General features: G+C 36.1%; 1 protein-coding gene across 3 annotated transcripts in view; it reads left to right on the top strand.

The window, feature by feature from the left end:
- Positions 1–26,213, top strand: part of PAFAH1B1 (platelet activating factor acetylhydrolase 1b regulatory subunit 1) — a 94,930-nt gene extending 68,717 nt beyond the window's left edge. For all 3 annotated transcript variants that reach the window (XM_036906128.2, XM_036906126.2, XM_036906127.2), the window contains 9 exons: positions 8,160–8,244; positions 8,527–8,601; positions 9,524–9,730; positions 14,884–15,052; positions 16,583–16,685; positions 17,380–17,608; positions 18,935–19,036; positions 21,295–21,451; positions 22,347–26,213. In XM_036906128.2, coding sequence (XP_036762023.1) covers positions 8,160–8,244; positions 8,527–8,601; positions 9,524–9,730; positions 14,884–15,052; positions 16,583–16,685; positions 17,380–17,608; positions 18,935–19,036; positions 21,295–21,451; positions 22,347–22,420 — 1,201 coding nt within the window. In that variant the 3' untranslated portion in view covers positions 22,421–26,213. The remainder of the gene's footprint in view (positions 1–8,159; positions 8,245–8,526; positions 8,602–9,523; positions 9,731–14,883; positions 15,053–16,582; positions 16,686–17,379; positions 17,609–18,934; positions 19,037–21,294; positions 21,452–22,346) is intronic.
- Positions 26,214–26,993: the final 780 nt, after the last annotated feature.

Here is a 26,993-nt window from a genome sequence, read left to right as displayed (position 1 = left end):
GGATGAGTGCATCTACAGCTGTAGCAGTGAGTGGATCTTTGTTGGGGTTTTTTGATGATCATCATCTGGCATGAGTCTTCCAGAGAGTGCTGATGTTGGAAGTTCTTTTTCATATCGTATCTTAGTTCATTTTCAGGGTAGCCCAATTAGGCTTTGATCCTCTGTATAAACACAAACAGACCCTTTGCCTACACTTTTATATACCCTTTATACCCTTGTGTAGAACTCACTGGAGATCTCCACACAGGAACTGCCTTTTTTTTTTTTTTTTTGGTGTCATTAATCTACATTTACATGATGAATATTATGTTTACTAGGCTCTCCCCTATACCAGGTGCCCCCTATAAACCCCTTTACAGTCACTGTCCATCAGCATAGCAAATGTTGTAGAATCACTACTTGCCTTCTCTGTGTTGTACAGCCTTCCCCTTTCTCCCACCCCACCCACAATGCATGCTAATCTTAATACCCCCCTTCTCCCCGCCCCTTATCCCTCCCTACCCACCCATCCTCCCCAGTCCCTTTCCCTTTGGTACCTGTTAGTCCATTCTTGAGTTCTGTGATTCTGCTGCTGTTTTGTTCCTTCAGTTTTTCCTTTGTTCTTATATTCCACAGATGAGTGAAATCATTTGGTATTTCTCTTTCTCCGCTTGGCTTGTTTCACTGAGCATAATACCCTCCAGCTCCATCCATGTTGCTGCAAATGGTAGGATTTGCCCTTTTCTTATGGCTGAGTAATATTCCATTGTGTATATGTACCACTTCTTCTTTATCCATTCATCTATCGGTGGACATTTAGGTTGCTTCCAATTCTTGGCTATTGTAAATAGTGCTGCGATAAACATAGGGGTGCATTGGTCTTTCTCATACTTGATTGCTGCATTCTTAGGGTAAATTCCTAGGAGTGCAATTCCTGGGTCAAATGGTAAGTCTGTTTTGAGCATTTTGATGTACCTCCATACTGCTTTCCACAATGGTTGAACTAATTTACATTCCCACCAGCAGTGTAGGAGGATTCCCCTTTCTCCACAGCCTCGCCAACATTTGTTGTTGTTTGTCTTTTGGATGGCAGCCATCCTTACTGGTGTGAGGTGATACCTCATTGTAGTTTTAATTTGCATTTCTCTGATAATTAGCGATGTGGAGCATCTTTTCATGTGTCTGTTGGCCATCTGTATTTCTGTTTTGGAGAACTGTCTGTTCAGTTCCTCTGTCCATTTTTTAATTGGGTTATTTGTTTTTTGTTTGTTGAGGCGTGTGAGCTCTTTATATATTCTGGACGTCAAGCCTTTATCGGATGTGTCATTTTCAAATATATTCTCCCATACTGTAGGGTTCCTTTTTGTTCTACTGATGGTGTCTTTTGCTGTACAGAAGCTTTTCAGCTTAATATAGTCCCACTTGTTCATTTTTGCTGTTGTTTTCCTTGCCCGGGGAGATATGTTCAAGAAGAGGTCACTCATGTTTATGTCTAAGAGGTTTTTGCCTATGTTTTCTTCCAAGAGTTTAATGGTTTCATGACTTACATTCAGGTCTTTGATCCATTTTGAGTTTACTTTTGTATGTGGGGTTAGACAATGGTCCAGTTTCATTCTCCTACATGTAGCTGTTCAGTTTTGCCAGCACCATCTGTTGAAGAGACTGTCATTTCGCCATTGTATGTCCATTGCTCCTTTATCAAATATGAATTGACCATATATGTCTGGGTTAATGTCTGGATTCTCTAGTCTGTTCCATTGGTCTGTTCTTGTGCCAGTACCAAATTGTCTTGATTACTATGGCTTTATAGTAGAGCTTGAAGTTGGGGAGTGAGATACCCCCTACTTTATTCTTCTTTCTCAGGATTGCTTTGGCTATTCGGGGTCTTTGGTGTTTCCATATGAATTTTTGAATTATTTGTTCCAGTTTATTGAAGAATGTTGCTGGTAGTTTCATAGGGATTGCATCAAATCTGTATATTGCTTTGGGCAGGATGGCCATTTTGACGATATTAATTCTTCCTAGCCACGAGCATGGGATGAGTTTCCATCTGTTAGTGTCCCCTTTAATTTCTCTTAAGAGTGACTAGTAGTTTTCAGAGTATAAGTCTTTCACTTCTTTGGTTAGGTTTATTCCTAGGTTTTTTTTTTTTTTTGATGCAACTGTGAATGGAGTTGTTTTCCTGATTTCTCTTTCTGTTGGTTCATTGCTAGTGTATAGGAAAGCCACAGATTTCTGTGTGTTGATTTTGTATCCTGCAACTTTGCTGTATTCCGATATCAGTTCTAGTAGTTTTGGGGTGGAGTCTTTAGGGTTTTTTATGTACAGTATCATGTCATCTGCAGATAGTGACAGTTTAACTTCTTCTTTACCAGTCTGGATTCCTTGTATTTTTTTGTTTTGTCTGATTGCCGTGGCTAGGACCTCCAGTACTATGTTAAATAACAGTTTGGAGAGTGGGCATTCCTGTCTTATTCCCAGTCTTAAGAGGAAAAGCTTTCAGCTTCTCGCTGTTCAATATAATGTTGGCTGTGTGTTTATCATAGATGGCCTTTATTATGTTGAGGTACTTGCCCTCTATTCCCATTTTGCTGAGAGTTTTTATCATGAATGGATGTTGAACTTTGTCAAAAACTTTTTCTTAGCATCTGTGGAGATGATCATGTGGTTTTTGTCTTTCTTTTTGTTGATGTGGTGGATGATGTTGATGGACTTTCGAATGTTGTACCATCCTTGCATCCCTGGGATGAATCCCACTTGGTCATGGTGTATGATCCTCTTGATGTATTTTTGAATTCAGTTTCCTAATATTTTGTTGAGTATTTTTGCATCTACGTTCATCAGGGATATTGGTCTGTAGTTTTCTTTTTTGGTGGGGCCTTTGCCTGGTTTTGGTATTGGGGTGATGTTAGCTTCATAGAATGAGTTTGGGAGTATCCCCTCCCCCTCTATTTTTTGGAAAACTCTAAGGAGAATGGGTATTATGTCTTCCCTGTATGTCTGATAAAATTCCGAGGTAAATCCATCTGGCCCGGAGGTTTTGTTCTTTGGTAGTTTTTTGATTACCGCTTCAATTTCTTTGCTGGTAATTGGTCTGTTTAGATTTTCTGTTTCTTTCTGGGTCAGTCTTGGAAGGTTGTATTTTTCCAGGAAGTTGTCCATTTCTCCTAGGTTTCCCAGCTTGTTAGCATATAGGTTTTCATAGTATTCTCTAATAATTCTTTGTATTTCTGTGGGGTCCGTCGTGATTTTTCCTTTCTCGTTTCTGATACTGTTGATTTGTGTTGACTCTCTTTTCCTCTTAATAAGTCTGGCCAGAGGCTTATCTATTTGTTTATTTTCTCGAAGAACCAGCTCTTGACTTCATTGATTTTTGCTATTGTTTTATTCTTCTCAATTTTATTTATTTCTTCTCTGATCTTTATCATGTCCCTCCTTCTGCTGACCTTAGGCCTCATCTGTTCTTCTTTTTCCAATTTCGATAATTGTGACATTAGACCATTCATTTGGGCTTGTTCTTCCTTTTTTAAATATGCTTGGATTGCTATATACTTTCCTCTTAAGACTGCTTTTGCTGCATCCCACAGAAGTTGGGGCTTAGTGTTGTTGTTGTCGTTTGTTTCCATATATTGCTGGATCTCCATTTTGATTTGGTCATTGATCCATTGATTATTTAGGAGTGTGTTGTTATGCCTCCATGTGTTTGTGAGCCTCTTTGCTTTCTTTGTACCGTTTATTTCTAGTTTTATGCCTTTGTGGTCTGAAAAGTTGGTTGGTAGGATTTCAATCTTTTGGAATTTTCTGAGGCTCTTTTTGTGGCCTACTATGTGGTCTATTCTGGAGAATGTTCCATGTGCACTTGAGAAGAATGTATATCCTGTTGCTTTTGGATGTAGAGTTCTATAGATGTCTATTAGGTCCATCTGCTCTACTGTGTTGTTCTTATTTTCCGTGTCCTTACTTATTTTCTGCCCGGTGGATCTATCCTTTGGGGTGAGTGGTGTGTTGAAGTCTCCTAGAATGAATGCATTGCAGTCTATTTCCCCCTTTAGTTCTGTTAGTATTTGTTTCACATATGCTGGTGCTCCTGTGTTGGGTGCATATATATTTAGAATGGTTATATCCTCTTGTTGGACTGAGCCCTTTATCATTATGTAGTGTCCTTCTTTATCTCTTGTTACTTTCTTTGCTTTGAAGTCTATTTTGTCTGATATTAGTACTGCAACCCCTGCTTTCTTCTCACTGTTGTTTGCCTGAAATATGTTTTTCCATCCTTTGACTTTTTGTCTCTACATGTTTTTGGGTTTGAGGTGAGTTTCTTGTAAGCAGCATATAGATGGGTCTTGCTTTTTTATCCATTCTATTACTCTGTGTCTTCTGATTGGTGCATTCAGCCCATTAACATTTAGGGTGACTATTGAAAGATATGTACTTATTGCCATTGCAGGCTTTAAATTCGTGGTTACCAAAGGTTCAAGGTTAGCCTCTTTAGTATCTTACTGCCTAACTTAGCTCGCTTATTGAGCTGTTATATACACTGTCTGGAGATTCTTTTCTTCTCTCCCTTCTTATTCCTCCTCCTCGATTCTTCATATGTTGGGTGTTTTGTGCTGTGCGCTTTCTAGGAGTGCTCCCATCTAGAGCAGTCCCTGTAAGATGTTCTGTAGAGGTAGTTTGTGGGAAGCAAATTCCCTCAGCTTTTGTTTGTCTGGGAATTGTTTAATCCCACCATCATATTTGAATGATAGTCGTGCTGGATACAGTATCCTTGGTTCAAGGCCCTTCTGTTTCATTGCATTTAATATATCATGCCATTCTCTTCTGGCCTGTAAGGTTTCTGTCGAGAAGTCTGATGTTAGCCTGATGGGTTTTCCTTTGTAGGTGAACTTTTTACTTTCTCTGGCTGCCTTTTAAAACTCTTCCCTTGTCCTTGATCTTTGCCATTTTAATTATTATGTGTCTTGGTGTTGTCCTCCTTGGATCCTTTCTGTTGGGGGTTGTGTGTATTTCCGTGGTCTGTTTGATTATTTCCTCCCCCAGTTTGGGGAAGTTTTCAGCAATTATTTCTTCCAAGATACTTTCCATCCCTTTTCCTCTCTCTTCTTCTTCTGGAACCCCTATAATACGGATATTGTTCCTTTTGGATTGGTCACACAGTTCTCTTAACATTGTTTCATTCCTGTAGATCCTTTTATCTCTCACGTCAGCTTCTATGTGTTCCTGTTCTCTGGTTTCAAGTCCATCAATGGCCTCTTGCATCCTTTCCATTCTGCTTATAAACCCTTCCAGAGTTTGTTTCATTTCTGTAATCTCCTTTCTGGCATCTGTGATCTCCCTCCGGACTTCATCCCATATCTCTTGCGTATTTCTCTGCATCTCTGTATGTTTATGATTCTTATTTTGAATTCTTTGTCAGGAAGACTGGTTAGGTCTGTCTCCTCTGGTGTTGTCTCTGTGATCTTTGTCTGCCTGTAGTTTTGCCTTTTCATGGTAATAGGAATGGTTTGCAGAGCTGGGACGAGTGACGGCTGGAAGGACTTCCTTTCTTGTTGGTTTGTGGCCCTCCTCTCCTGGGAGAACAGCGACCTCTAGTGGCTTGTGCTGGGTAGCTGCGTGTAGACAGGGCTTCTGCTTCCTGCCCGGCTGCTATGGAGTTTATCTCCGCTGTTGCTGTGGGCGTGGCCTGGTTCGGGCTTCTGCTCCAAAATGGTGGATTCCTGTTGGAGGGGCAGCGGCCTGGAGGCTATTTATGTCCGTAAGGGGCCTCCCTGCTCCCTGCAGCCCAGGGGTTAGGGTGCCCGGAGATCCCCGGATTCCCTACCTCTGGATTAAGTGTCCCGCCCTGCCCCTTTAAGACTTCCAAAAAGCACCCGCCAAAACAAAACAACGACCACAAAGAAAAAAAAATTTTTTTGTAAAATTAAAAAAATAAAAATAAAAATGGCCGCTCGTTTTTCTTCATTCTCCGGCGCCAGCCTCAGGCATCAGCCTCAGGCATCAGCTCACCGGTCTTGCTGCCCTGTTTCCCTAGTATTGGGGTCCCTATCCCTTTAAGACTTCCAAAAAGCGCTCGCAAAACCAAAACAGAAAAAAAAAAAAAGGCTGCTCGCTTTTCTTATGTCCTCCGGCGCCAGGCCTCCGGTACCCGCTCACTGTTCTTGCTGCCCTGTTTGCCTAGTATCCAGGGTCCCCTGCGCATGCACTATGTCTGCGCTGTGGCCCAGATGGCTGGGGCTGGGTATTCAGCAGTCCTGGGCTCCGTCTCCCTCCCGCTCTGCCTACTCTTCTCCTGCCGGGAGCTGCGGGAAGGGGAGCTCGGGTCCCGCGGGCTGGGGCTTGTATCTTACCCCCTTTACGAGGCACTGGGTTCTCACAGGTGTGGATGTGGTCTGGATGGTGTCCTGTGTCTTCTGGTCTTTATTCTAGGAAGAGTTGTCTTTGTTATATTTTCATAGATATATGTGGTTTTGGGAGGAGATTTCCGCTGCTCTACTCACGCCACCATCTTGGCTCCAATCTTCTGTTGGTTTTTTAAAAGAAAAATAAAATAAAGCTAAGAAATAGATGTCTTTTAGTTACTTTGTCCCTTATTACTTGGGATATTCTAACCAAAGGGAAATCTGTTTTTGTTGAAGGTTTGTAATAGAGGCTTTGACAATACAATATTTGATAGAGTATTTTGAGTCATTGCCTTCCTACTTTGTATTGTATTGTTGGAAGGCCGAAGTAGAATCACATGGTGAATACTGAAAGGAAGTAGATTTCACCTCTGTGTAAATAAAATGCTTCTTATGAACTGAATTGAGTTAACCCTTAGTAGAAAGGGCCAGAAGGCACAGCAGAGACAATAATAGTAAGAATTTACCTTGCTTCAATCCACTCTCCACTAATGTGATGTGCTGACCCTACCCTTCTTCCACTAGTTATTGTAATTTAATCTTTGGTATGCTGATAATTACCTGAAATATAAAATATTTGCTCTAATTCGCTATTATCTTTCTTCACTGTTTTGTTTTTGTTTTTAATATGCCTTTGAATCCAAACTTGATTCCACCAATTCTACAGTACTACTAGAGTGTTTTTATTTCCTAAAACAATAGGTGGGAGTGGCTTTGATAGGATTGTCATGATAGTGATCAGCTTTGTAGTAGTAAAGCATATGTCTGTATAATGGAATGCAGCATTTTTTTTTAAAGCAGATTTACATCTGATAAGGAATAATTGCTAAGACTGCATTTATGTGACTTTGTAAGTCATTATACTAGTGTACTGCAGTTTGTTTCAAGAACAAGAATTGATTAGAAGATTGTATGTATATGTGTTTATATGTATTTATGCTGGTTGCCTCAGGGGTGGTAGATTGGGGGGTCAGTGGTAGATAGGACCTTCTATCATATACCTATATATTTAAATTTTAACTTTGTGTATGTATATAAACTTATAAATTAATTTAAAATATTTTTAAGGAAATCCCAAGCGAACAACTATTTCTCTCACGATGAGAGACTTAAGGCTCAAAAAAATTGAGAAACGTTGGAATAGGTTGCCTTAGGAGGGAGGTAGCTGATTCCCTCTTTGAAAAAATGTAAGAAGAGCATGAAAAGGCTTCTGCTAATTCAGCTGAGTTGTTTCTAATTCTAAATGGATGTCTCATTCTGTGATAGTATACTAAGTTTATAGATTGTGCTCTGTTTTTCCACCCACTCTAGTGGTTTATAAAGTTGTTTCTAATATTGAAATACTTACTTAAATTTTGTCACAATGATGCTCTTTGCAAAACTAAATTTAAATTGTAATTTTTTGAGTGTTGACATAACAAGTAGCAAGGGAATGCTAAATGTAAATGGAAACAAAATTGATTACTGTTACAAATTGATACCAACTTATATAAGCCATATCTTGATCTGTAGAGTGCCCACAGCTCATAAGATAAGCAACACATTAGAAACTTTTAATTGAACATACAAGAATAATACTAATAATACTACAGATGTACTATGACAGGGCTAATAAATGTTTTAGAAGCCTTTGGGGGGATTCCTTTTTTGTGAAAAACTTGTGTGATTTGGAAAGGAAAATACGCTTTAAAAGAACGACTTAAGATTTATAAGATTTAAATAGATTTCTTGAAAATAGAAATGAGATTTTGCTGGGAGTCACTTGATTTTGTTTTCTTTCAGAAATCGAGCTATAGCAGATTATCTTCGTTCAAATGGCTATGAAGAGGCATACTCAGTTTTTAAGAAGGAAGCTGAATTAGATGTGGTATGTTTGACTTTTCTATAATTATTCATAGTATCATCAATGATTTTTCTCTATCAGTAAAATCGTATTTGGATCTTACTCAGTTATCAGTCGTTAACAGTCGCCTCAGTTCTTACCATTTGTTATTGTGGTTTACTTGGCACTAAGCTTGGCTTTCACTCCCCTTTTTTGGTATAGTCAGATTTTTAGCAACTTTTGGGTTTGGAGATGAATGAATGGTCCATATGTCTTGAACTGTTGTAGTTGAGCCATTTTTTAAAAGGTTCTCAATTTTTTCTTTAGAATGAAGAATTAGATAAGAAATATGCTGGTCTTTTGGAAAAAAAATGGACTTCCGTTATTAGATTACAAAAGAAGGTAACTAAGTCTTTTTGCTTTAAAGTCAGTTGTTTTCAGAGTGTTGTTATTTAAACTTCCTGAAAATACTGTCATAACATAAATTATTCTTCTACATTAATTATCTTTAGTGTTGAAAGGGCAAATGAAAATATATTTCTATTGATTAAAAAAAATTTGGACCTAGATAGGTCATTGTGGATACATGCCAGCTCAGTGCAATCCGGGTACTGTCTGGGTTGAATCTACACAACCCTGATTTCAAGGAGCTGATACTGAAAAGAACTCCTTTGTGCACTTAGATGGGAAGAATACATGCAGCCAATGTGATGCTGGAAAAGAGCACCAAAGTATGTGCTTAAAGAAGCCCTTTTCATCTCTGAGCTTTTACTTTACCTGTAAAGTGAAGGCAATAAATGTATTCTGGCCCTAAAATTTATACTTGTAGTAGGCAAAGTCAGAATAAATAACCTTGTTATAATATAGGTTGAACCATAAAAAGCGCTTAGAAAAGTGCCTATCATATAGATGTGCAATGATTGTCAGCTTTTATTATTAATATTACTATTATTAGCATGTATAATGTAAACCATCATTTGGAAAGAATTTACTGGAAGTAGCAGATTTAGAGAGACCATGATAGGTGCACTGCTCTTCCTCTGATTAGTAGATAACAATTGAAAAAAAATTTTTTTTGACCTAAGTAATTAAGACACAGTTTATACTGGATTTTTCTGAATTTTCAGTTTTGTCACGTCACTAAAATTTTGGTGGTATATAGTATAGATCATTTTCAATTAAATCTGATGAATGCTTTGTAAGTTACTGAAAAGTTTTCAAGTGTCCTGCCTATAAAATGAAAAATAAAGACCATTTTAAAAAATGTCAGATACAGTATTTCTGTCAGAATCTGTCTTTACATAGCTATGTGTTCCTTCTCAAGGTTATGGAATTAGAATCAAAGCTAAATGAAGCAAAAGAAGAATTTACGTCAGGTGGACCCCTTGGTCAGAAACGAGACCCAAAAGAATGGATACCTCGTCCACCAGAAAAATATGCATTAAGTGGTCATAGAAGTCCAGTCACTCGAGTTATTTTCCATCCTGTGTTCAGTGTTATGGTCTCTGCTTCAGAGGATGCTACAATTAAGGTAATTTTTTCCAAAATTTAATGATATGTAATAGGATACTTATTAAGAGGATACTTATTAAGACCAGATTTAAAGTTAATTAAATGAAAGAAAAATAAAAAGATCCTGAAAATGAGGACCTCAGCAGAGGGACATGAGGGACTCTTTGAAACTGTGTGATTGGTTCTAAACCCTTAAAGACAGACTTGGAATAAAATTTCATTGTAGCTCCTGAGAAGCAAGCTGACAAATAAAGTTCACTGATAAATATGAGGAAATTGGGTGCCACAATTCATTGTTGTGACTGAGGCAATAGACATCTAGTGCTTGAATAATTTTTGTTCTTGGAGAATGAAGATAAAATGTGTGCCACTTAAGCAGAGGTGTAGATGAAAACAGGATTATAAGACTAGGAAGTCAAGGGATGGATTATATTCTGCAAAATAACTCAATACAAGATATATTTAAATTGGACTCTCCTTGATGTATTTAATATTGACTTAGATTCCAAACTAAACAGTTCTGTCCGGGGGTGTGGGAATGTAAGAGTTTTTCACTTTACATCATTTATTTCTCTCATTTTTGTATTTTTCACAATAAACATATATTTTTTAATGTTTTATTTTTTTAATCAGGAAAAAAGCTGTTTTTATAATTCCCTTTGATCTAGATAAAACACAGTAACAATTGTATAATCACCTGCAGAAAGAGAAGCAAAATGTAGTTAAAGGGTTTAGGTAGGTGTTTCTTCTCTGAGGCTTATTTCACATTAAGTTCTAGATTTTAAGCTTCATTGTTAGATGTGTAACTAAGAAAATTCGAGTAGATTGGGATCGTATATATCACATAGCAGTCCAGCATAAAATGCAGAAATGATTTACATATGACTATACTTAACCTGGTCTTCAAATTAAACACTGTTTTATGTTTTTGTTATGTGGTCTTCAGTTTCTGAATCAGTGACTTTCTTCTGTCCTGTGGGCTGGTGATCCATGGGGCAGGCTACAGAGTAATTGGAAGAATGTCTTAATTTCACATGTTCATCATGTATTTCTGTAGGCCAAGATAATTACATATCTAATACATTAATATATTGCATGTTTTCAAGTGTATGTAGACATGTAATGAAGTTACTGATTTCACCATGGTCTTGTTTACTATAAAATTGCACTGCTGTTATTATGAAGCATAAGGGTGAAGGTAGATGTTCCTGAACAATTTGAAAACCCAGTCTTAATTACTGATTTTGCAGCAGGTGCCATCTTGAAATATATAACTACTGAGTCAACTTTAAAATACTACAAATGCAAGTTCAAAATTTTTTAAATTTATAATCATACCACATAGCAACTAGTTACATACGGTTCCATTTAGTCTTTGTTTAATGTGTGCACATACACTTGTTTCATTAATGAAAAGGATTTATATTTTAGTTTTGTTTCCTTTGTGATTAAACTTATTTTAGACAACCTTTCTTTGTTTCTAGCGAATCAGCATTTTAGTGGTTTTAATAAGCTTACCATTTTATTTATATGTGGAGGCTTCATAGAGTAGTTAATGATCAAGAGCACAGGCTCTGGGTTCAGGTTCCGAGCTCACTGCTTAATAATTAACGTGATCATGGTGCTTCTCTTTCTCATTAGGTAATGAAGACAGTACCTGTCTTATAGGGTTTTGGGGAGGATTAAATGAGTTAATACATGGAAAATGCTTAAAACAGTACTGACCTGATACTAAAGGAGTATTCAATGTCACCAGTTTTTTAGCACCATTAACAAATCTTCCTTTGGACATTTTAAGTTATTTCCAGTCATCTACTGTCATAAATAATACTGTTCTATTCATTTTTACAGAAAAAGCTTTTTTTCTCATAACTTAGTCTTCCTTGGATATTTTGTGGAATGAAAACAGTTTCTGTTTCCCTTCTATACTTTTCTTTCTCCAGTTGTGGTAAAACTACGTAATTTCTAAATGATGATTGTGATAGAGCTGCTTCCCAAAAAACTCAAAAGAAATTTACAAAAAGAATTATTTGTAATTTTTTGGTGTCTTGGGCAAAGTGCTTGATATGTTGAAGGCTCAATTTTCTCATTTATTTGGAAGGGTGATTAAAGGTTATCCATGTCATAAAATTTTTCTGCTTAAAATAATGTATACATAATGCACATAACATTATATGTCATGGTATAGTGCCTGGCAGTTTAGATAGATGGTAAAGGCTCAATAAACTGTAGCTGATGTAAGTTAAAATTAATTGTTATAAAATTAAGATTTTTATTATATGAAATAATTTATCCTGTGCATATGTTAAATACAAATGGTATGTTCCTTTTAAGGCCATGCTTTAACATCATCAATATTTGAACTATAATAATTTAGTAAAAATGATAACCTGAGGATACTTGGAATAAGTTCATGATTGTATTTTTAATTCTGTCATTTAAATTTTTTAAATCTTATTTATCATTTAGAAATAACTTAATTATTTAAAAAGTGAACCAAAAAACTGAAAAGTATCTTGAACTAACAAAGCAGATGAAGGATTACCAACTTTGACATAGGAAAAACAATAGTTAGTATATCTGAATAGAAAAATGTATTGTAGGGACATGAGTAGACAATTCATGGAAGAAAAAATGGCTAACCAACAATAACAAAAGTTTTGTCCTTACTATTTGTTGTAGAATAAATGCAAACTAAAATTACTGTGTATATCAAAACTACCAAAATATTTTATTTTTTAAGTGAGAATTCTCAGTGTTAATAAGAATTCGATGAAGCAGGCATTCTCATTATTTTATTTTTTAAGTGAGAATTCTCAGTGTTAATAAGAATTTGATGAAGCAGGCATTCTCATTAGATACAATTGTATCTGCATTAGATACAATCTTATGAGAGAACAATTTGGCAGAATATATAAAGGACTTGAAAGTTTATACTTTTGACCCAAAATTATTTTTCATCATCAGTGTTGGACCCAAGTCTTGCAAAATGAGGACCTATTATTTTTCAGTATTTAAAGAGTCACTTACATAATGTTCTCTATAATGAAAAATTCTAGCCAACAGTAGAAATTCCTTTAAAAAAGAATGTTTGCTAAGTTTTTAATGGCATTGAAAAATCCTTAGGGTAAAAAACAAGGGGAGGATGGGATAATGAAGTATATACAGTTACTCTACTTATAAAGTATAGAAAAAATTGGAAACTGACAGAGGCAAAAATCTCAAACATAAACATGACCAGTTTTTTCTGGACACATCTCCCCAAGCAGTGGAAACAAAATACAAAATGAACAAATGGGACTACATCAAACTAAAAACTTATGTATGGCAAAGGAAACCATCAACAGAACAAAAAGGCAACCTACAGTGTGGGAGAATATATAAATAAGCTATTTATCTGATAAGGGGTTAACATCCAAAATATATAAAGACTCATACAACTCAACATCAAAAAAAAAAAACCCAGAAAACCAAATGACCCAATTAAAATATGAGTGGAGAACCCGAACATTTTTCCAAAGAAGAAATACAGATGGCCAACAGGTACATGTAGAGCTGCCCCACATCACTAATCATCATGGAAATGCAAATCAAGACCAAAATAAGATAATCACCTCTCACCAGTTAGAATCCCACTATCCAAAAGACAAGAAATAACAAGTGTTGGTGAGGATGCGGAGAAAAGGGAACCCTCCTATACTGTTGGTGAGAATGTCAGTTAGTGCGGCCACTATGGAAAGCGGTATGGAGGTTCCTCAAAACTAAAAGTAGAAGTACCATACAACCCAGCAATTCCACTCCTAGGAATTTACCAAAAGAAAACAAAATCTCTGATTTGAAAAGATATATGCACCCCTATATTTATTGCTGCATTATTTACAATAGCCAAGATATGGAAGCAATGAAGTTGTCAATAGATGAGTGGATAAAGAAGATGTATATATATATACACAGGATGGAATATTATTTAGCCCTAAAAAAAAAAAAAGAAAGAAAGGCTTTCATTTATGACAGCATGGACGGACCTAGAGGGCATTGTGCTAAGTGAAATAAGCCAGGTGGAGAAAGACAAGTACCATATGATTTCATTTACCAGAAGACTCTAAAAACAACAAAACAAAAAGAACAAAATAGCAGTAAATTCCTGGACATTGAGAAGTGACATGGGGGAATGGTTGGAGGTAGTTAGAGGTGGATAAAGAGGCACAAAAATCTCAATCATAATATAAGTAGATTATGGAGATGGTAGTACAGCATGGAAGATACAGCCAGTTGATTCTGTAACATCTTCCTATGTTGACAGATAGTAACTGCACTAGTTGGAGTGAGGATTTAATAATGTGTGGGTTAACTGGTGAACCACAGTGTTGTATACTTGAAACTAATAATGACATTGTATATCAACTACACTCCAATAAAAAAATACAAAAGAAAAAAGGGAAACCATGCCATCTATTTTCTGAGTTTTTCTAAATCGGTTGATATATACCCTACCATAGAAGAATCTGAACTTACTATGGAAAGAATGCAATCAGCTGTTGATTTCAGAGCCTGTATTTGGTGTTGATTAATGGTCGAACTTCAAATTGGCATTTGGCCACATTCAGTATGTTCATGAGATGTGTTTCTAATATTTTTGATAGCTTATTTATTGTCAGAAAAATTATCTTTAAAAAGTGTGAATGTGACTTAAGGTTTTTATATCAAAATGACATAGGCTTTTTGTTAATCTGCTATTCATGGACAATTACTGTAAAGTTTTTTCTTGGCCTCTTAGATATCTGAGCTCTGCTTGTCTACTAGAATTTAGTACTTCCTTTTGTTCCCATAAACGTAACCACATGAAACTTTTTGTTTTTGTACTTAAACTTATTTTACATGTCTATTGCCTGCTAACAGACCAGGAAGGGACTTTGTCTTGTGTCTTTATATACCTAATCATTAAGTATGTGGTAGATAATGTGGAACAAGAGTTCTATTTTAATTGTAACATTGATTTTCTCTGTAGAAAAAAAAACAATTTATACTTGAAGATGAGCTATTTCAAAGACAGTTACCCTTGGTCACTTGTGTAGTTAGTTACTAAGGTGCCAGACTGGCCTGTTGAGTGCTAATGTAAAACAAGAAAGAAGTAAGGGGTTGATCTTAACCAATTTTCTGTTCACTTGGCAGGTGTGGGATTATGAGACTGGAGATTTTGAACGAACTCTTAAGGGGCATACAGACTCTGTACAGGATATTTCATTTGACCACAGTGGCAAGCTCCTGGCTTCTTGTTCTGCAGATATGACCATTAAACTATGGGATTTTCAGGGCTTTGAATGCATCCGAACCATGCATGGTAAGGGGCAGAGGACAGTACTTTTTATACAGACATATAACATGGCATTCCAGAGAGAAGAATATTGCTTTCTGACAGTGCAGGTTCCCTGCATTCAGCTCTTACTTATCTATATTGGTGGAACATATGATCTAGATAGTACACGGATAAGCCACAGTAGTAGGGAGTTGTTTCTGTTACAAGATTTTAGGTATCTCTTACTGGTTTATATAAAATACTTAATTTGATTTCGCAAATGTTTTTGGATAAGAAAAGCTCCTTAGGACATCTGTCTATGTTTGAGAAAAAGAGAAAATGAAGCTACTGGATTTTTAAAATTTTTGTCAATTGGGAAACTGAAGTCCAAAGAGTAGTAATAGCTGAAACCCAGATTCCATTGCTCACTTTTAAAGTTCAGATACACTGTAGTCTCCTTCAGGTTGTTCAGACTATATCTTGTCATGGAGACTATTCTGAGGCTTTGTGGAAAGAGCATGCATGGGCTTAAGAATCAGATATCTGGGTTCAGATTCCTCCTTGTTTACTTATGGCATTAGGAAATTCTATCTGCAAGGTAGAAGTAACGTTAAGTCATGGCCTTGTTAGGATAAAATGAGATTGTACACTTAGATCATCTTGGTTTACTACATGGCACATAGAAGGTGCTCACTGAGTGAGGATTTTTGTTGTTTCTTTAAACATAATGGACTTTAAATGTTTGGATTGTATATAATGAATATATACTATATTGGTAGTAAATTTTTAAAAATAGATAATCCAGTGATATCAGTACATGAATAAGGTATGTAAAATTACATAAAGGGGTGGGTTTTCTGTCAAATTAAATGCATCAGAAAGCCTATCAAATTAAAGGAATTCTCTTGAATTAATTGTAAAATCTAATATTTATGTTTCTCTAAGTAGCCTGTAACTTGTTGCTCTAATCTAAGAGAAAAGAGTTCTTTCCTACCATTATATATGCCTTAAAATAATATATTTATGAAGACTCTCTGGGTCTTTGTCTGCAAAGGATATCTAACTAGGAATGTGATAATGTGTATGGAATAATGCAATTATCTAAAAAATAAGGCTTTTTTTTGTTGTTGAAAATCAGCAATGGATAATTTTCAACCACAAGTTTAAGTTTAGAACCAAATCCCCATTTCCTTAACCATTCTGTTTAGCTTTGCCTATCTTATTTCTATATTATATCTTAGATTATCAACCATGGAAAATTTTGTGTTTTTCCACACTTTATGTATTAACATTCCATGTATTGATATATTCAAATGCTGATGATATTGATGCCTTGTGATTTTAAGATAGTTGTACAGGATGACAATCATAAATTGAGCTGGCTACATATTTCATTGTGGATTATTTAATTAAATTACTAATTTCTTATTTGTATATAAATCCAAGTTTCTTACCAAGTTATATAAAGCCTATTTTATTTAAAATTGCTGTGATATTTGAAATCCTGTGGTACACTGAAGTTCAGTTGCTCTTGGTGTCATACCACTTAATATGTTGCTGTGTTGTATGTTGTAGGCCATGACCACAACGTTTCTTCAGTAGCCATCATGCCCAATGGAGATCATATAGTGTCTGCCTCAAGGGATAAAACTATTAAAATGTGGGAAGTGCAAACTGGGTAAGTAGATTTAGTAGAAAAGTTGTCAGCTAAAGAGATACTAAACAAACAAAAAACCCAAAATTGTGTTCTTGATGTCCCAGTAGTTTTGGCTTTAACCCAGAATGATCACTGTGACAGTTGTGCTATATGCTTTAAAACTAAGTTTTGATCTCTAAATGTATCCCAGAAAAGAATAAATTATTAAAAGAATCTGTGTCCTTGAGAGCTGTTTTCTGTGCAATGGCTTATTTTCTCTGGTCTCCTTTTAGGTGCTCTCTCTGTGAGTTGAAATAAAATGTAACAATATTTGTACAGGTATGCCCCAGTTAGGCTTAATTTGGTTGTGCTTAGAATTACACTTGATTCTTACGATAAAACTTTAATCTATGTACCAGTGAGAGCATGGAATTATTTTTGTTAGGTTTATTGTATGTGTTTAGTTATGGAAGATTTTATTTTCTATTTTACCTTCTAGACTGTGTTGATTTGGTTAGTTCCTTAATGATACTCCCATCAGCTTATTTTAACTGACTTTCCAGCCTGTCCACATCTTTTATTAACCAGAAATGTACATTTATCATGTTGATGTGCACATGATTTTCCTAACTCTGTTCCATTCTTTTCATTCCAGTGCATAGTTAGTTTTGTATTACTTCTGGAAGTGTCCCAACAATTGCCATTCACAGTGTAAATTATTAATTTATTTTGACAGCTACTGTGTGAAGACATTCACAGGACACAGAGAATGGGTACGTATGGTGCGGCCAAATCAGGATGGCACTCTGATAGCCAGCTGTTCCAATGACCAGACCGTGCGCGTGTGGGTCGTAGCAACAAAGGAATGCAAGGCAGAGCTCCGAGAACATGAGCATGTGGTAGAATGTATTTCCTGGGCTCCAGAAAGCTCATTTTCCTCCATCTCTGAAGCAACAGGATCTGAGGTACTATGTGATTTACTTCTCATTTCATGATTTTATTGCTGATGTCTCAGAATTTGAGATAACTACTTATGCTCAATTTCAGGGACATTAATGCATTAAAAAATGTCCATCCCAGAATTCTGAATCTTGAAATCCTCTACTCTTTCTAACTTGCGGATGTGTTTATATTGTTTAACCAAGGATTATTATTGCTAGTAGCTGACACATGATATGTGCTGGGGATGGGGGTTCTCCTGAAGAATAAAAGTGTTCATTTAAATGTATCAGAAATACCATTGTTCTAAGAGTATACCAGTGCAAAATGAAACTTATGGCAGAGGCTAAAGTTATCTATAGCCTATTTTAATTAACGTAATTATTTCCTTTTTAAATTTATGGTGAAATACAGTTCAGTACTCAAGTACTTGTTTTACTAAATAAAGAATATTTCATATGGAGTTCTTTAATACTCAATCATTAGCTGAGTCTGGAGTTTTATTATATTTCTTTATGATTCTCAATTTATGTTCTTCATGATTTCATTCTTAGTGATTAATGCCTTAAAAATAAATTACATAGTATTTTTCCTGTGAATAAGTTAGATGAGCCAAAATTGACCACATTTATTTTTTATAGAGGCATTCCTGTATGGATTTTTTAAATTACATTTTAATAAATGAAGGAGGAGAATCTCTCCCACCCCCAATTGTTTTTCTAACTGAAAGTTTTATAGAGATTATAAAGTAATCTATTTTTGGCTGGCTGGTTGCATTTTCAAATTCTTTTTACTGCCCTCTGGTGGTAGTTATTGGCCATGTCATTAATTTGATACTGGCTGGACTTTACATTAAAGGCTGAATTAAATAGTTTTTAAATCTTATTGATTACAGAAGTCTCAAGCAGTAGATTTATCATCCATTGGTACTGTGGAAACTGATCTTAACCTAAGTGGAGATTTTTTATTTTTATATTATCTGGGTCCTTCCTGTGTAGCGTAGGTATGTCAGGACACTTGTGTATTTCAATAGAGAAAAATGAGATTAATAAATCCTGGAGACCTAATGTAAAGCATGGTAACTATAATTAATAATACTATAATATATACTTGAAATTTGCTAAGAGGATAGAGAAGTTATCTTACCTCCAAAAGGCCGGGAGTTAAGTAATGGATATGTTAACTATACATATCTCAAAACATTGAGTTGTATGCCTTAAATGGATACGGTTTTTATTTATCAAAAAAACTGCACCTTTACAAAATTGGGAGTATATATCATTGGTAAACAGAAGTTACTTAAAGTCCTTAACCTAACTTCTTATACAGGAAACTTTTTGTGTTTTCTGTAGACTAAAAAAAGTGGCAAGCCTGGGCCATTCTTACTGTCTGGATCCAGAGACAAAACTATTAAGATGTGGGACGTCAGTACTGGCATGTGCCTTATGACACTTGTAAGTTTACATAAACTTACCACCTCTTTGCATCTTCACTGTGCTTTTAACTTTTTGGGTTAGATGCCTTGTGATATCTTATTAAGTAATCAGAATCATTCCAGTCTTTAAAATAACTTCAGGTACTGTTTCTTAAACTTTTGTAATTCCATTGTTACAGTGAACGTTATTCCTATCAAATGTCATGTTGTATGTTGAATCTACAAAGCCAGTCAGTGCTGAGCAGGAGATTTTAGCTCACTGTATCTAAAAATTATGTATCTCCTATGGAGTAGAAATAGTATTATTATGGACTCATTCATTTTTGAAGCTGTGTGCTTCTTTGTTTCACTATATTTAATATGAAACCCTTTAACTATTACCTGTTTGTTCACATTGCCCAGTTTATTTGGCTTATTTTACCATTCTGAAACTAATAGTACTAACTGGCTTTATGACTTGGAAATGCTTATTTCATTTTAGGAACACCTAGATTTCATTATGAGGATATATAAATGATAATATAGGATTATGGACATTTTTGTTTGCCTAAGAGAGTTCTAAAGGAATATACAGGCATTAATTTGGCAGCAGTTTTTATAATTTGAAATCTGTATTTGTTTGAAAGATTCCTTAAGTGTTAACTGTACCTTGAAGTGATTGTCTCTCTGTAGAATATGATACAGATACTTTGTATTGTGCCTATATCACCAAGAATTGATTAAATGGAAATTAAACTCTTTAGTAGTGTTCTGAGTTGAATTCAGGTATATTGCTGATAGAAAAGGTTATCTACATATAAAATTGGAAAGCGTGTGCTCTTCTGTTTTGTAACAATATATGTCACCGTTCATTTCCTTGGAGGTTTCCGGCTCCCACTTTTCAGTTGAAGGAGGATGCTTTATTTTGGGTGGCCACAAGAAATGTGACTTGACTACATAGAGGCTTCTCTACCTCTAGTGATTGGTGACTTTTTAGGTCACTAATAATAAAGCAAATGGTTTGTCACTTTCGTTATATATTTTTTAAAATTAAAATAGCTCTTTTTTTGGTTCTTTTACAAAAGCAGTATGGTTATTTACATTGTAGAAAAATTTAGAGATATACAGAAAAGCTAAAAGAAGAAAATTAAAATCACCCTACCATACTCAATATTGTCACTCCACCATACTTAATAATACTTAACCATACTTAAAATCACATACTTAGTAATACTTAGCAAGTATATTCCTCTAGATTGGAGCTGTCCAGTTGAACTTCTCTTTGATGATGTTCTGTATCTGCACTATCCAGTATCAGAGCTACTAGCCACCTGGAGCTCTTGAGCTCTTGAAATATGGCTAGTGAGGCTTGAAGAATTGAATTGTTGATTTTATTTAATTTTAGTTAGATTATATTTAGCTACATGTGACTAGTAGCTACATTATTGGACTATACTGTTCTAAACCTTTTTAAATTTCTTTGTAGATAAATATGAGTTTTTAAAAAATACTCATGCCGTATCATGAGTATTTTTATACTTAGAGGTATCATGCTGTACAAACTGCTTTGTAGCTGTCTTTTGATTTAGGAGGTATGTGACACTTGCTCATGTCCTTCGATACTCTTCTACTCTGATTACGTACCCTGCTTTGATGAACATCTTTGTTAACTAAATCTCTGGGCACATTCTTACTTATTTCTTAGGATAAATTGCAAAAATTAAAACTGCTGGGGTGGGATATAAATGGATGGATGAATACATATGTAGTAAATACCTGTATTTCCTTCACCTAGAGTCTTCAGTTACTAACATTTTTCATTCTGTGTGTGTGTGTGCATAAATTTTGCTGAACAGTTTGAGAGTTATTTGCAGACATCATCACACTTGGTCCCAGATATTTTAACATGCATTTCCTAAGAATAAGGGTATTCTACTATATAACCACAATAAAATGATCACACTCAAGAAATTTAATAAACACACTGCATATTCAGGTGTTCTCCATTTATCCCAGTAATGTCCTATATAAACTTATAAAATAAAACTTTATATTTTAGTTTCTGTTCAGGAGCCAGTCAAGCATCAAACATTGCATTTAATGGTCACGTCTTGTTAGTTGCCAGTTTCCTTTTATCTAGAAGAATTCCTTACACATTTTTTTTCTTTTTTCTCTTTGGCATTGACATTTTTGGTGCATGTAGTTTCAGTGCACTTTGAGTAATGACCTACTGTTTTCATTGAAGCTATTTTAAAAAATTTATCCCTTTATTAAGTCAAATACCTTTTTGTTTTTAAGGTGGGTCATGATAACTGGGTACGTGGAGTTCTGTTCCATTCTGGGGGGAAGTTTATATTGAGTTGTGCTGATGACAAGACCCTCCGTGTATGGGATTACAAGAACAAGCGATGCATGAAGACCCTCAATGCGCATGAACACTTTGTTACCTCCTTGGGTATGTACAAATTGTGAGGTTTCTCAGCAGTTAGATTTTGGATGCCAGATATAACAGTTTTGCGTAACCATGTGGACTTTTCCAGGTAAGAAATGACCATGTGTTTCAGGGCAGAATAGAGAAGACAGGTTAAAAACTTCGGGGGTTCCTATCACTTGTTTTAAATTCTCCTTTCCTTAACTCTCTCTCTCCATCATCAGCTTTATAATAAAAAAATTACTTTCTCCATTGCACAACATTGGTTTTGGAAACTAGAATTGTGAAGAGGATGCTTACTGACCTACTCTGATGGGTAATTTTTCTCCCCTACTAGTTTGTAAATTTCTCACAGGAAATCTTAACTGGACTTTCTTCCTCTGGCATGTATATACTGTCATGTACTGGGAATTCACAGAATTGTTTTTAAGTTTAATGAACATCCTCAATATTATCTAGACCTGAATCTAGAATTTAAGACAGTGAGTACACGAAAATATAATACATGAGGATATGATGGATCTATTTATAAAGCCTCAGTAGAATAGGGCTGATGCCTACCTCACAGAATTGTTAAAGGATTAAAAATGAGTATAAAGCATTAGTGTAGTAAGCTTGGAACATGGTAAGTGTTCAGGAAATAGACACATTGAGGCCATCCTTATTGTCATCCTTAGATTTGAGTGCTTACTCAGCCTTAGTTGAGAATGGAAATAGTGGGGGTAGGTATTTTTATTGAGGTGTTAATAAGAGGTTTAATCATTAAGTCTTAGCTTTCCTAACCCAGTTGGTAAGCTTGATAACTTCTGGGGATGGATGTGTGCGTATCTACAGAAAAAAATAGGTATTATTTTGTGGCTTGTTAAAAATACATCTAGACCAATCTGGTTTTAAAATAAGCCTTTTCTTTCTCTTCCAGATTTCCATAAGACGGCACCATATGTGGTTACTGGCAGTGTAGATCAAACAGTAAAGGTGTGGGAGTGCCGTTGATTGAGTCTCATTTGGCCCCTCCTCCCTTTTCTCCTCTGGATGCACTCTGATGATACCATGGTTACCCCATTGAGCTCTGTTTAAATAAATATTGTCCTTTCATGTAAATTATTCTGGATGTAGATTGAGCTTATTAAATGTTACACACAAAGTATTCATGCATGGTGAATCCAAATTGTATACTGTAAATTTACATACGTTGTCTAGAAGTACCATAGGGTTTAAAAACCTGGGCTGGCATTGGTCACACCAGGCCTAAGAAGGCAGAAGTTGAATAAATTGAACTAGGGCACTAAACTGAATAGTTGACAGTGTCATTTTATGTTGGATTATTAATTCCTGTTTTTCTTTCTGCTGTATGTTGGTGCCTGACTTGATGGCCTCATTTGGAGGAAAGTGGTGGTTATTAGGGCTTTTTCTGAAATGTGTATCTATGTAACATCACTTAAGTGTGCTTAATAAATCTTCTTTAAGGATGTTAGATAATAAGGCTACAATTCAAAATCTTCTGAACCGTCTGTGTAATTAATGGGAATTACACATCGGGATTTTTGTCATGACACATTTGCCCAGTCAGTAGGGTGCATTTATTTCAGCAGCCTGTCAAGCAAGGGCAGTGGTATATTTATGTAGGAAAATAACGTAAATCTCAAATAAGAGAAATCTCAGCAGCTAATAGCAAATCATTTGTTTCATTTGGGTCTTAATGCTTTGTAAAGAAGTTAAAAACACTGTAATACTCTAAGCTTCTATTTTCTACACTAGACACACTTCTAGTTGTATTCTCCGTATTATAGACTATATAGTGATGTTTCCTACAAGTAGAGTCTAATCTTTCCTTTGACTGTGTCATGGTACAAATCACTATTTTGTTTTTGATGTTTTTTAGGGATGTGCAATGTGCATTACATAATGACAGAGAAATTACTGAAAAGGTTATGTTTGCCCATTTTAAGGGAACGGGAGAAATACAGCAGTTTGTTCAGTATGAATCTGATATTGATTTGAACTGTGTTTAACTTAACAGGATAAAAGAAAAAGACAGGGTTTAATGGAACATGCATAAAAATGTACTTTGTTTTCACCTTTTGTTTATTTATAAATGTTTATATGGGCCTATCTATAAATGGATAAGTCTGTATATATATGTCACACACATAAAACCTCCATGTCCTGGGTTTTTTAAGAAGTGCTAAAACATACAGAATAAATTTTGCTATGGACTACCATGCTTTAGAACAAACCCTTTTGGATCCTAATGCTTCTGAAAACTAGGTCTGACTCTGTGGGAATTTTTCCCAGCTAATGGAAATCCCTTCTGTTAACCACCCTCCTTGCCCCCAGTTGGGTTGTTCAGCATTTTACACATCCCTGATATATTGTATATTGTGATCCAAAGTAGGTTTAAGAGAATTTTTGTCTGTGACTTTGGAAACAATATTCCACTGCAGATCATTAATAATTCCATTGCTTAGCTAACCAACATTTTTTTTAAAGAAAGTCATTTGAAAAGTTAACAGTGAAATAAGACAGTTTAACAAAGAAATTTATTCTGAAGTGCATTTTATTCATTTGTGTAATATGTGATTTTTTAAATGTTCTTTTTAGTATTTAATGGAAATTTGGTTGCTGAAAAAGAAAAGGGTTAGTTAATGTCCTGTTAGATTCACAGAGAATAGGCCTTACGTTTACTAGAAGCAGCTTTGTGTCTTCTTGTTTGCTTGTTTTTAATAATTCCTGAGAGATGTCTCTGGATGGAAAAGTGTTTTGGGAAGTAATGGCTATTTTTTAAGACAAACATTACAGCTTAAGATAATTCCTTAAATACAGTAGAATGACTTTCAGAACAATATTGCCTCACAACCATACTCATATTGACAAGTCTTTTTTTTTGTTTGTTTCCCCTTAGCTGTTCTGACTGGATTTTTCTACAAAAGCTATGGAAAATATCTTTGTTCTTGTTTGCTGCTATTTCCTGTCCTATTTTAAGAAATATAAATACATAGAAATGGTGCATCTTAACATTTGTTTGTACATGTATAAATGTCTTGTATTTTAATTCATTTTTAGCATGTAGCAACACAAATTGTTTAAGGGTAAGCCACAACATCTAGAAATCACTCATAGATGTGAACAGTAAAGGAAAAAATGGTACTGATTTAGGAGGAAACAAGCTGCTGCTGTCTGCTGGTTTTTTTCCCCCCTGCAGCATACAGTGACTTTGGCTAACACAGGAGGAGAAACCATATTATTCTAAACAAAGTCACCCTTACTTGGGAGATTGCCACGGCCTGCTGCTTGTTTGAGTTACCAGACATCCTCCGTTTAAGAAGCAGCCAACATTGAATCTCAGGGATGGTCCTCAACTGGATCCAAATGTAACAAGCCCTGTTTGAATAATGAGGTTGGGGGGTAGGGAAAGAATGATCCATCCACAATCGGGAATCAGACTTGCAGCAGTTTCCTGCACTGTTGTTTGGCACTGCCCTGCTGATGCCCTTTCGTCCTGTCTCCTCTGTTCTCTCTGTCTGCTGTCTAACCCTGTGCCTTGCCTGGGATAAGTACAATGATGAGGTTACTGGTTTGGATTGTAAGTAGAGGAATTTATTAATTGGTTTAGAGGTTCACTGCTGCTTTGACACTTTCTCAATCAAATTGGCCACTTATGTAAGAAATAAAAAGCTGGTAGAATTGCAGGTGATTATTGACTTGTGTATGTGTGAAAACAGACATTCCAGTGCCACCCTAATGTAACGTGCCCAAGAAATCCTAGCTGCACTCTAGAAAGTGCAAGCCACGGAAACTGTGGTTTAGACATTGCTTGGAGAATAGTTGCTTTTTGACATGACATCTTGCACTTTAGGAGACTAAGACCGTCCTGTTTTGTCTGTGTGTGGTGTGACCAATGGTGTGCCTAGAGCACTGCTCTAAAACTCACTAGTGTTAGCAAGTCGTCCAGGCTGTGGAGCCCTCGCTGTAGTCATGGGGAACTTGGCTCTAGGTCACCAAGCCCCGTCTCCTGTCAGTGCCCTGCTCTCCTGTCTGCCTCTTTCTGTTTCTATGTGAATTTCCAGGTAATATCACTCATTAGTTTTTTTTTCTAAATTTATTTAAAGAAAAACTATTTAAAAGTAAAAGATGCTTTGTTTTGTTGACAGTGGTGGCTTGATAATCCTTAAGCAACTGAAGTTAAAATTGTTGAAGGAAAAGGCACTTAAAATGGTTACTCTTTTCTCTCCAGCTGTATATAAGTCCAATGTGTTAATTAATTTAGATGATGCAAAGAAGAATCTCCTGGTAGAGAAGCGACATGTACACAATCGGTGAAAAAGATTTTTTTTTTTCCAGTGGGCTGGGGGGAGGGCAAGCTGGATTTACAAGTCACGACTGGACTGAACTGGCCTTTTTATCTTTCCACTGTATCATGTAAGTAGCTGCTTTCTTGTCCTGCCTATCTTCAGGCACCCCTAAAGCTCACTCTGAAGATAGAAACAAACACAAAATCTTGGAGTTAGAAGTTCATCCTGCCTCTGACATGAAGGCAAGCATTGATTTCCTATGAACGTTGCAGAGGTGGTGATTGGAGAAACCAGTTCCCCAGATTGTGAGTTAGCTGAAGAGATTGACACAATTTAAAAAAATCAGTAAAGGAATGTATATAATATTGCTCTTGTGTTTTACAGTAAGATTTGTTGCTCTCAGACTGTGTAAAACAAAATTTATTCATGTTTTCTGCATATTAAAAAATCTTATTGTACCAATTGGTAAACTATTAAATGCCTATAAAACTAGATGCGATTTATTTGTTGTCTCCTTGTGCACAGATTTAAAACCTTTTGAGTTGAGTCTTAATAGGAAATGGGACTGTATTGAGCATGAGCAAGCCACAAATTGCTGCCAGGGCAGTCGGGTTGTAACAGGAGGCTTTTCTTTAGGGTACAGCCTTTGCTGTCTGCTCCTCTCACCCTACTTGGAGGAAGGAGCTAGGAGTGGTGGCTGTAGGGGCCCTTGTGGCTGTGGGCTTGTACAGAGCCTGCAGGATGGAGCAGCTCCAGACTCTTCTCAGGCCCTCCCTTTCTCTCCAGCACATCTGACAGTGGCTCCAGAGCTGAGGCCAGAGTTGAAGCCAAGAATGACCTACCATAGTCCCATTGCAAAAACATGGCCCTCCTGTGGTGGTCAGGGCCTGAAGATAAGGGTCCTGCCCCCTTGTTTGTCAATGAACAAGCCTCTTACTCTCTCCAGTGGTCTTGGTTTTTTGAAGATTATTAATGTTTTAAATCTTGGTTGAAATATACTAAGAACATCCACTCCTGCCCCAGAAAGCCAAGCCCCACAGCTTTCTATGCTTTATGCATGTTGGCTGGTGCCCTACATTTCATCCCCAGGCTACTTGCTCAGCTAGCGTCTGTAGTATCTTTAGGGCACCCATGAAGTCAGCCTTTTTCATTTAGTAGATAGAGGACAAGTTGAATGAAGTGGCTGTTGTAACTCAGTGGTTTTCCTGCCTCCTGTTGGGAGTAACCTGTCTCCCCAAATGGGAAACTGGGCAAAGAGCACCAAAATAATCTGC

The sequence above is a fragment of the Manis pentadactyla genome, chromosome 4 (genome assembly GCF_030020395.1).
Source record: "Manis pentadactyla isolate mManPen7 chromosome 4, mManPen7.hap1, whole genome shotgun sequence".
NCBI lineage: Eukaryota > Metazoa > Chordata > Mammalia > Pholidota > Manidae > Manis > Manis pentadactyla.
Note: the sequence above shows the minus strand (reverse complement) of the source record. Positions and strands in the feature narration are given on the sequence as shown.